At 57.6% G+C, this 10,594-nt stretch overlaps 2 protein-coding genes across 8 annotated transcripts in view; one reads left to right on the top strand and one right to left on the bottom strand.

The window, feature by feature from the left end:
- Positions 1–3,115: 3,115 nt before the first annotated feature.
- Positions 3,116–9,242, top strand: NAB2 (NGFI-A binding protein 2). Of its 3 annotated transcripts, none has more exons than XM_080662590.1 (7): positions 3,116–3,442; positions 4,907–5,780; positions 6,222–6,355; positions 6,685–6,736; positions 6,831–6,963; positions 7,175–7,366; positions 8,370–9,242. In XM_080662590.1, exons 1-7 carry the CDS (start codon positions 3,360–3,362, stop codon positions 8,477–8,479), a joined length of 1,578 nt encoding a protein of 525 aa, XP_080518716.1. In that variant the 5' UTR covers positions 3,116–3,359; the 3' UTR covers positions 8,480–9,242. The 3 variants fall into 3 exon arrangements, with proteins under 3 accessions (XP_080518716.1, XP_080518715.1, XP_080518717.1); XM_080662589.1 differs by having other exon boundaries at positions 3,178–3,442; positions 7,160–7,366; XM_080662591.1 differs by lacking the exon at positions 7,175–7,366 and having other exon boundaries at positions 3,178–3,442.
- STAT6 (signal transducer and activator of transcription 6) overlaps positions 9,188–10,594 on the bottom strand; it is a 34,474-nt gene continuing 33,067 nt past the window's right edge. For all 5 annotated transcript variants that reach the window (XM_080662586.1, XM_080662587.1, XM_080662585.1 and 2 more), the window contains one exon: positions 9,188–10,555. In XM_080662586.1, the coding sequence (XP_080518712.1) occupies positions 10,366–10,555 (190 nt within the window). In that variant the 3' untranslated portion in view covers positions 9,188–10,365. The remainder of the gene's footprint in view (positions 10,556–10,594) is intronic.

Raw genomic sequence — 10,594 nt, 5'->3', positions numbered from 1 at the left:
AGGCCTGGAAATAGCATCATCAACTCATTCATTTCAGAGGGCCCACCAGATATCAGACTTACCCAGGTGGTGTCCTGGGCTGAGGATGAAACAAGCAACCATATACTGAGTGGCCAGATTATTATGCATTCAGAGATCATAATAATCTGGCCACTCAGTGAAATTTAATTGTGTACAGTTAAGGCCACTGAGAGATGGGAGGAATTAATTCTGCCTAGAGCGGGTACAAAAAGGAAAGGGTCCAGGAAGGTGACATTTGAACCAGACCTTGCTGAGTGAGCTTGCTTTTGCCTGGTGAAAATTGGGGACAGGGAGAGAGTGAGCAGTGCAATCCACTAGATGAAAATCTATAGGTACCTAGGAATGACAGTCCTTCTGGTTCAAAATTTCCTCCTCTTTTACACACTCTCTTCACAACCTTCTTTCCTTTTCTTGGGGAAAACTGGGACTGAGGATACTGTTTTCCTTCCTGGAAGAGTCCAGTGTTGACAGGTAATTAATTAGCCAATTATTTATTAATAAATTATTTATAGACAATAAGTCAATTGATTAAATGGGATCCGAAGCTCTGCGTGCCTCTGAGAACTCTGCGGTAGGGGTGGGGAGAGCAGGTGAGTCAGGTAGGGAAGTGGTCCTGAGCCACCCTGTGGAAATTGGGCCCATAAGAGAAAAAGAAATGAAGATCCTGTATTTGCCCTATCCCTTTTTGTCATCTCCCCTGCTCCCTGGCCCTTATCTTTGTTTTTCTTATTTCTCACAGTCTAAGCCTTTCTGCCTCTCCTTTTCCCGAAGACTGGAAATTCCTTGTTCTCAACGGAAGGGAGTAGGAGGGGTGTGGGGGGTGGTAGGAGTGGGAGGGAAGCGCAGAACAGACATCTCAGCAGCTCTGGCTGCCTGGCCTCTGGCGGAGTTTGACAAGTCAATGTTTTTTTTAACGTACATATTTTTAAATCCACACCTAGGGGCTCACACACAAACCTAGAGAGACAGAGACACGGATACACACGTAGGTGTAAAGAAACACATAATTACACAACCTCAGGTACAGAGACAAACTGGCAAAAGCATCTTAAATTTGCTTAGGATTTTACAATTTACAAAGTTCTTATATACGTCTTCTCATTTGATCCTCAAGACAACCCTGAGAAACAAAGATATATCGCTCAAGAGTTTCACTCTCACACACAGGTTCGCACCCAGACCCCTTCAGAGTCCCCTAAGGGAGAGGGCAGTCCTGGTCCGCGGATTTTTCTCTCCTTCCTCAGCGGCCGAGTACCCGCTCCAGGACCGGAGAGTGGGACCAAGCCTCTTTCTAGGGCACCCGGCGCCCAGCTGGTAACTGCCCCTTGCTTCACACCCTACTCCGCCCTCTTCCCGGGTCCTGCATCTCCCTCCGGATCCGTGGGCTCAGCGCCACCCCAAAAGGGCAGGTGGGAGGGGGCGCCTCCAGCAGAGGCTGCGTGGGCGGAGGATGTGCGTCACGGGGAGCGTGGGCAGAGGGAAGGAGGAGGCACGTGGAACCCGCGGCCAGTGGCTGGCAGCCCAGGCTCCAAAATAAGTAAAGAGGAGTGGGGGAGGGGCACCCACACATCGGAGGGGTTGGGGTGTGCCCCTCCAGTCTCGGGATAGGAGATGGGACTCAGCTCGGTCCTGTCACCCCCCCACCCAGTGTTTGGGGCTTAACAGGATGGGGAAAAGAATCTTAGCTACTGAAATCCTCCCATCCCACTGATGCACCCCTCCTCTCTTGCCCCCAGCGGAGACAAAGGTTCTATGGCCAGGCCCGAATGTAGAACCAGCCTTCCGCCCACGCCGCCCACGCCTTGCCGGGCCACTCAGAAGTGCGGAATGGTGGGGCGGGGCTGAGGTTTCGGACTTGGGGGAACTTTGCCTCTGGCTAGTCCATTTGCATCCCGCTTCCCCCTTCTGCTCCCCCCCTTCATTTCCTCGGGGCCTAGAGCCGCAGGGCCTGGCGCTGAGAGTCCCCGCCTGTCCATCTGCCCCTCCCCCAGCCGTGGGCGGGAGTGTAATGGGAACCAGATGGGGCTACGAGAAATAAAGTGGGGGAGGGGTGGTGGGTTGTGAAGGGGGGGTTAGGCTCCTCGTAGGGAGCCGCGTGGTTCTCTCCTGGCCTCCTGTCCATCTTCACCTAGCCTCTCCGAGGAAGTCCCCTGATAGACGTCCCCATATCCCAGAATGGTTGTCCTCCATATCCCCGCTTTGCCACACAGAATCCCCCAGGAGTAGGTTCCCATCCTCAGCAAATAGGGTGCGACGAGTGGAGAAAGGCGGGGTACTCCTCCCATCCCTGCCTGACCTATGCGCTAACAAAACCCAACGCGTCTAAGTGGTAGCTTCACGGTAACCCGCCCATTCCTGTTCCCCAAACTTCAGCATGGACTGGAGGCTGGGATGGTGGAGGCCTGAGTTTCCCAGCGGCCTCTTCAAAGTACTCCTTTTGGGGTTGGATAAGAGCGCTGGGGTACCTAAGGCATTCCTGCAGAGCCCCGCGCTCACAGACCTGCCATAAACGCGCACTCTTCGTGAGCCAGCTGCACACACAGAGGAGGGCACTCTGAGAAGCCGCCAACTTTCTCGGCTCACTCCTAACATTCACATGTCCACCGCCACGAGGCCTGCGTGTGGGCCACGGGCTCGCGGAGCCGTTTAGGCGCACGGTGCGCTTCTCAGTATCTTTGTGTACCTGTGCGTGGTTGTGAAACTCCGCACGGAGGGGTAGGGGTGGCGGGGAAAGAGGAATGTCGCCGGCTGGGCGCTCACGTGGGTACGTGGGCGCGGAGAGGGCTGGCAGTGCATCCGGCGTGGGCGGCATGGAGCGACCTCGCCCCGCCCTCTGGGTCCCCAAGCCCGCCTTCCCCTCCCTGGCCTCGGTCACCCCAGTCCCCACTTTGGCGCCTGGGCTTTGAGTCTACGCCCCCGCCTCCAGCTCCACACCCCGTCCCGTCCCCTCCCCCCCAAGACTCCGCCTCTCTCAGTCTCTCCACCGCGGCGTCTTCACCGCGGGCCCTGAAGCCCGGGCGCCCGCCCCCCGCCCCCGGCCTCCGCCCCCGGCTCTACCCACGCCCTCCGCCCGCCCGGCAGTCAGCGCCGCGCCGGGCCTCGCTCCCCGTGCGTCCTGCGGGGGCGGAGGCGCGGAGAGGCGGCGAGCGCAGCCGGGGAGGGGGGTGGGGGGCAGAGGCACAGACTGAGTCGCGGAGGCTCGGAGAGGAGACGTGGAGGGAGGGACGCAGCCCGGACAGCGGCGGACACGGCCTCCCAAGCCGGGAAGATCGCAGCGCGCATCAGGCGCCGGGCGCCGGACACCGAGAGGGGCAGCCCTTGGTGGTCTCCGGCCGTCCATGCACAGAGCGCCCTCCCCCACTACCGAGCAGCCACCCGGCGGAGGGGACAGCGCCCGCCGGACCCCGCAGCCCAGACTCAAGTTAGTGGGCAAAGGGAAGCGGCAGGGAGTGGGGATGGGTGGAGCTGGACTCTGGAAAGGGGTCTGGAGGGCGGAGATGGGGGGGGGGATGTAGAGAGGAAGAGAGATAAGGGTTGGGGGGTGGAGACTGATGGAATTAGAGGAGCCCTGGGATCTGATGAATCTGGATATGAAAGAATATATTCAAACTCTCCATCCCACCTTCTACTTTGTGGGCATGACCTGGCTTGTGAGCCCCCTGCAAAGAATGTGGGGGGCCTCCAAGCTCCAGGGGAAGCCCTGGAGCTGTAGCTGGCAACAATGCGGCGGGGGTGGGGGGGTCGCTCAGCTGGCTCAGTCTGTCCTTGGCGCGGGGCGGGAGGACCCCGGGGTCGGGAGAAGTCAAGAGATCATCAACTAGGCAGAGGAGAAGCAGGGGATGTCTTAGGGGGTCCCGTTTCTGTACCTCTGTTTACAATGTGGGGAGAAGAGTTTCCAGCATGCAGCCCCTCCCTCAGGAGGCCTTGAGCCGCTCCCCCTCTCCACTTGAGATGTGGGTGGAAAATGAGGGAGAGGGTAGGCGGGAGCCCCTAGGCAATTTTCGCCCACAGACGCTACCACTGTGGGAGTGTGTGTGGGCGGAATAGGCCCAGAGCAGAACAATTGAGGCGTTCCTCTCCTCCCTGCGGCTGAGCTGAAGGGAAAGGCCTACCTACTGAGCAGGTGTGGAAGGTCACTGCTGGGAGAGGGGTCGCCTGGGGGTGCTGGGCAGTCTGGAGGAGAGCGACCATCCTGAGGGCAGAGAGCAAGAGTGTGCTAAGAATGCCTAAATGGTAGGGAAGGTCAGGTAGCAGAGCAGGGGTGCACCTGGCTCACAGAGTGGGAAAGGACATGGGAGGGGCCACACACCTCTCCCTCTCAGCCATAGGCAGGATGCCACCAGGGAGTGAAGCCTGCCAGCAGTGGTCCCAGGTGTCCACTATTGGCAGGAAGGGGCCATCCTGTATTCATCTCAGTGCAGGATGGGGCCATCCTGTATTCATCTCAGTGCAAGTTGTCCCTCCTTGAGTAATGGTGAGACTGCTAGTGCTTAGGGTGGAAGGTAAGGACCGTGTTCCGGAAGAGAGGTATGTCTAAGCATCCCAGGATGTGCTAGCTGGCCTCGTCGCGCAAGGTCTCCATGTCCCAGACCAGAAAGGCAAAAGCTGAGGATGGGGACTAAGAGCCTTTGACTTCTGCAGAGACTGAGCTGGCTTTGGTACTTCTGGCTTGTCTGTGATGGCACTGACATGTCTATACTTCTGAGCAGTGCCTGATTCTCATGGTCTGTGCCCAGGCCTGGGTACTGGTCAGGGAGAGCATTCAAAAGCGAGAGAGGAAGAGAAGCAGGCAGGAGTGAGAGGACAATTGTGAGTGTGGGTTGGTACCAAGCAGGGGGACTTGCACTGACTGTCCCCCTCTTTCTCTTGTGTGCCTCCTTCTCAGGCCTAGTGCCCGAGCCATGGCACTGCCTCGGACACTAGGGGAGCTGCAGCTGTACCGGGTCCTGCAGCGCGCCAACCTCCTTTCCTACTATGAGACCTTCATCCAGCAGGGAGGGGACGACGTGCAACAACTGTGCGAAGCGGGTGAGGAGGAGTTCCTGGAGATCATGGCACTTGTGGGCATGGCCACCAAGCCTCTCCATGTCCGACGCCTGCAGAAGGCACTGAGAGAGTGGGCCACCAATCCAGGGCTCTTTAGCCAGCCAGTGCCTGCTGTGCCCGTGTCCAGCATTCCGCTTTTCAAGATCTCTGAGACTGCGGGCACCCGGAAAGGGAGCATGAGCAACGGTCATGGCAGCCCAGGGGAAAAGGCTGGCAGTGCTCGAAGTTTTAGCCCCAAGAGTCCCCTTGAACTTGGAGAGAAGCTGTCACCAGTGCCTGGGGGACCTGGGGCAGGAGATGCCCGAATTTGGCCAGGCCGGAGCACTCCAGAGTCTGATGTTGGGGCGGGAGGAGAAGAGGAGGCTGGTTCACCCCCTTTTTCCCCACCTGCAGGGGGAGGAGTCCCTGAGGGAATAGGGGCTGGAGGTTTGGCAGCCCCTGGGGCTGGAGGTGCTCCTGATAGACTGGAGCCAGAGATGGTACGCATGGTGGTGGAGAGTGTGGAGAGGATCTTCCGGAGCTTCCCAAGGGGGGATGCTGGGGAGGTGACATCCTTGCTAAAGCTGAACAAGAAGCTGGCACGGAGCGTGGGGCACATCTTTGAGATGGATGATAATGACAGCCAGAAGGAGGAGGAGATCCGCAAATACAGCATCATCTATGGCCGCTTTGACTCTAAGCGCCGGGAGGGCAAGCAGCTTAGCCTGCATGAGGTGAGGACCCCAGTCTCCCGAGATTGCTCTTGGCTCACAGGCCTCCACCTGCTCACCCCTGGGAATCCTCACATTCCTCAAGTCTGTTTCATTGCCCTTTGACCAAGACTCCAGGCCCCGATCCCCTCTCCTCCATCCCAATTCCAGCTCCTGCTGAATTCCCCTCAACTGAGGGGAAAACAGAGGCACAGGTGAGAGCCCAGCTGTCCAACTTCATGCCGCTCATGTCCCCACAGGAGTGGAAGAGGCCTTGGGCATTCCTAGGAATCTGTGGGTGCTGACCTCTGTCTTCTTCCCTCAGGAAACTCTTGGATAATGTCAAAACCCAAGCAAGAATCTGATGGGTGGGCCTCATTTGTCTGATGATGAAGGGATGTGAGGATGTCTGGGCAAGACAATGGGGAGTTAGGATTCTGACTGCTCTGGTGGTCCTCTCCACAGCTGACCATCAATGAGGCTGCTGCCCAGTTCTGCATGAGGGACAACTCGCTCTTATTGCGGAGGGTAGAACTCTTCTCCTTATCACGCCAAGTGGCCCGAGAGAGCACCTACCTGTCCTCCTTGAAGGGTTCCAGGTGAGACCCCCTTCTCCAGGTTCTTCCTAGATTAGAATTCTGCCAGGGAGCTGGGTCATGTCCTAACCTCCATTGAGGTGCCTCCAGGCCTGCTTGCCACCAACCTGCATGTCCTGCCTTTACAAAGTCCACTTGTGTGAGGTCTGACCCCTCCCATCCATCTCATGTCCCCTCTAATCCCCAAAACAGTAGTGCCTGAGCTGGGGACTCTTGCTCAGCCAGCTGCTTCCCAGGATTTTGAAAAAATGCATGCCCCTCACCAGATTCTGTGCCCAGCCCATCATGTGTGCCTCCCCAGCCTCACACTCCTTATTCCTCCATCTTTACAGGCTTCACCCTGAAGAATTGGGAGGCCCACCACTGAAGAAGCTGAAACAGGAGGTAGATTTGCCAGGGTGCATGTAGGGGGTTAGAACAGTCTTTCCCTAAAACCTCCTTTGCCAGATCCTCATTTCCCCATTTGGGGCACACACAGGTTGGAGAGCAAAGTCACTCTGAAATCCAGCAGCCTCCCCCAGGCCCTGAATCCTATGCACCCCCATACCGCCCCAGCCTGGAAGAAGACAGCGCCAGTCTGTCCGGGGAGAGTCTAGATGGACACTTGCAGGGTGAGTGTACATCAGAGCACTTTTCTCCTCTGGGCGGGGTGGGAGGGGAAGGTGTGGCGGGAAAGAGCCAGGAGGCAACTGCCTGGAACAGGGTTGGGAGGCCTGGCTGGATGGGGGCAAAAGGGCCTAGATCTGTGGGTTTGGCTTTGTGGTTGAGGGTGGGGGTTCTGTTGACTGTAGTCCCTTACCTGACCAGTGCCCATGCCCACAGCTGTGGGGTCATGCCCAAGGCTGACGCCGCCCCCTGCTGACCTGCCTCTGGCATTGCCAGCCCATGGGCTGTGGAGCCGCCACATCCTGCAGCAGACACTGATGGATGAGGGGCTGCGGCTAGCCCGCCTCGTCTCCCATGACCGCGTGGGCCGCCTCAGCCCCTGTGTGCCTGCAAAGCCGCCTCTCGCAGGTGAGGCAGCCAGCAGTGCTGTCCCCGAGCACCCCCACCACCCAGGCCCCACTTAGCAATCCTGGGGCCCTGGGGCCAGGTGGGAGGAAGAGGGTATAGTGGCCAGAGAGGGCAGTAAGTAGGAGGGTCGGGCTCCAGCCAACCAGGCCTTGGGTTAAGAAGAGGAGGACCCTGCAGGACTCTTCCTACTGGGGAGGGTCTGACCCTAACAGAGACCTGTGAAAGGGGGTTGGGGTGAGCAGGGAGACCGAATGGGAGATGAAGGGGAGCAGAAGGAGGGTCACCAGGAAGGAAAGCTTGGAGAGAACTTCCACCAATGTAGGAGGGTGGAGCAGGCTGGCTTTTGGGATGGGGCTGCTCAGCCTGAAAGTGGAAGAGCCTAGGTGGGGGGATGCTTTGTGTTTGGGTGGGGGAAGGGGAATAGGCCAGCGAAGGGCCAGGCAGCGGCTGGGCTGGGAGTGACGCAGCAGACAAAGCCACCAACCCTAGCTTGGTATTTTTAAACTGTGTGTGGGTGGGAAGTGGGGGCAGGGATTGGAAGGGGGGCTTTTCTTGGAGGAGGAGCTGGGAGCCTGGCTTCCTGTCCCCCCTCCCCCACACTTGGCTTCTAAGAAACTTGGGGGGCATGGGTGGGTGGGCAGGGCCTGGGAGGGGGCCAGAGATGAGTGGGGGCGGCAGAGCCTAGGAAGGGGGAGGGGGAGAGGTCAGAGCCAAGCCACCCCCACAGCTCCTGACAGAACCAGAAATTCCAGCAGAGCAGAGGCGGGAGAGACAGAGAAAGAGAGACATACATACAGAGACAGAGAGCTACACACAGCCAGAAAGAGGAGGGGGCACACACACTTGGATATGGAGCCCTCCATACACACACGGTGGGCAGGAGTCAGTAACGCAGTCAATCAAGATACTCTTTGCAGCCTTCTCTAGCCTTGCCTCTCTTCTCAACCACCTCTCTCTTCAGTGTCTACCCCACAGTCTCCTAACCTACCCCTTCTCCCTGCAGAGTTCGAGGAAGGGCTCCTAGACCGATGCCCTGCCCCAGGACCCCATCCAGCTCTGGTGGAAGGTCGCAGAAGCAGTGTGAAAGTGGAGGCTGAGGCCAGCCGGCAGTGAGGGATGGACTGGTACTCTCTCACCCAGGCCCTGGGATTTCTGGCTCCCACAGATCCCTACACTCTCCATCCCTGGTCTCTACTCACAACTCTGGATCCTTCCGCTGCCCTTCTCCTGCCTCCCCACTTGCTCCATGGGCATAAAACTATGGGGCTTCAAGCAATAACGAGCAGGGGCCTGGCAAGAGGACACAAAGGGGGTGCGTTCTGCCCCTCACCCTTGCCCACAGCACGGGGGCAAGGACTCTGCCTCCAGGGCATCTGGGGTTCTCCCCTCACACAACACACTCCCATTCTCTCTAGTTTGAACCAGTGATGTGAGCAGTCGGACTCAGTTTGGATATGGGGGAAAGGGGAACTTTCCTGGGAAGGTCCAGCAGCTAAAAATGGAAACGTTTCCCCCAGAAATGGGGGCCTGAGAACACTGGACCTGCTCTTCCTCCCCTCTGCTCCCCCATTTTTGTGCTTCTAGTTTGTTTCTTTAATTTATCAAGTGCTGCAGTTCACCCACCCATGCCCATCTTTTCCCCCAAGTCCCAGCAATTCTTTTCCTCCTGCCCTGCCCTCTCTGGGGGTGGAGTGGGGGGGTGGATGTGGGGTCCCCTTCATCAGCCCCCACGGGAGGCCTGGATTGGACTTAGTGTCTCCCGCAGCTGGGGGCTGGACCACAGCATCTGTCTGAGCAGTTAGAGCGTTTTTCTTTTCAGATCGTGTACAGTAGATTATTTATTTTGTTATTTTGGAATAAAATTTATTTTATGGCTTATGATCTATGGCCCCCAAAGGGGAGAAAGGGTAGTATGGGAGTGGAGGAAAACTGGCAGTGGCTGGGGAAGTAGAAAAGAAGCAGCGGGGAGGGTCCCTAATACATGGAGAGGACCACACACCTGGGCCGGGCTCCAGACTCACCCCTGCCTTGGGCAGGACTGGCAGTGTTGAGCCACAGAAGCTAAGCCATATGCGATGTCACAGCCACGTAGACCTACCTGAGCACAGTCATTCTCGAAGCTGAGTGTGTCTGGGTTAGCATGTATCAGGCTAGCACACTCACCAGTGTCTTTTGTGCAGTGTCTCACACTTCAAAAACTGTGTTGTCACAGGTAAAATCAGATAATGTCCTGTGTGGCTATACAACTAATGTGTGTGATATCTATATGTTAATGTGTCTCAAGTACACACACACACACACACACACACACACACACACACACACACACAGCTATACATACACCAAGATACTCAGCCCTGTACTTCTGCACCATTTCATATACAACCGAAAGCCCCCATCTGACTGTCAGGGATCTGGAGCTGTCTGGGATCTGTTTTTTAATCTGGGCAAAACCCACATCAGTAGCCAAATGTACAGGCCCCTCTTGTCCTCCCACCCAGGGTCTCCTAAACTTCCTCATTCCCCCAGGGCTGGGACCCAGCCCATCCCCTCCCACATCTCCAGCCTCTAGTGCAAGTGTGTGCACATGTCTGCTTTTTTCTACATGTGCATCCTGGATCCTGGCTGGGAGTAGGAGAAGGAGCCCTCCGTGCCCTAACCTGTGCTCTTGCTCAGCCCCCTCCGTGCTCAGCCCCGTCTTAGGAAGAGCTGTGTGTTGTGCGTGTGCAGGCATGCAGGGGCGTGTCTCACTTTGGAACCTGAATTTCTCCCCCAGCACAGGAAGGGAGAGGGTGGGGGTGAGTGTGTGGTAGGAGGGGAGGAGTGGATAGGCTCCACCTGCAGTGCCTTCTCCTGGCAAAGTCTTCCTCCTCACCAGGGAGTAGGTGGGGCTAGGGGGACACGCTCCCCATCTGTTGCTTAGCAGGAGCATGGGCAGGTATCCAGAGCAGGTCCATCAGGGTAGAAAAGCTGTCTCTGAGCTCCCCTTCCAGCTGGGATCACCAACTGGGGTTGGCCCTTAGGTCCATGTGGGACATTGAAATCCCAGACTGCCCATAGGGGTTGGGCTGCAGGAGAGGCCGGGCTCCCAAAGGCCCTCCCCCTGACTCCCCTTGCCCCTCCAGGAGAAGCTTGGTGAGGTCCTGTTCAGTGGGTGGCAGCAAGGGCGGGAACATGTCTTCACCAACCCTGCAGGAGGGAGGAGAGAAGCAGTAGGATAGTCCTGGC

Source organism: Plecotus auritus (genome assembly GCF_963455305.1).
Source record: "Plecotus auritus genome assembly, chromosome: 3".
In the NCBI taxonomy this organism is placed as follows: Eukaryota; Metazoa; Chordata; class Mammalia; order Chiroptera; family Vespertilionidae; genus Plecotus; species Plecotus auritus.
This window is presented reverse-complemented; position numbering and strand designations above follow the sequence as displayed.

Bases quoted from the DNA above. Each gene is read 5' to 3' on its own strand.
- NAB2 (XM_080662589.1), top strand. From the start codon at position 3,360: ATGCACAGAGCGCCCTCCCCCACTACCGAGCAGCCACCCGGCGGAGGG. The intron at 3,443-4,906 runs GTTAGTGGGCAA...CCTCCTTCTCAG, and splicing joins ACCCCGCAGCCCAGACTCAA to GCCTAGTGCCCGAGCCATGG. The intron at 7,367-8,369 runs GTGAGGCAGCCA...TTCTCCCTGCAG, and splicing joins TGCAAAGCCGCCTCTCGCAG to AGTTCGAGGAAGGGCTCCTA.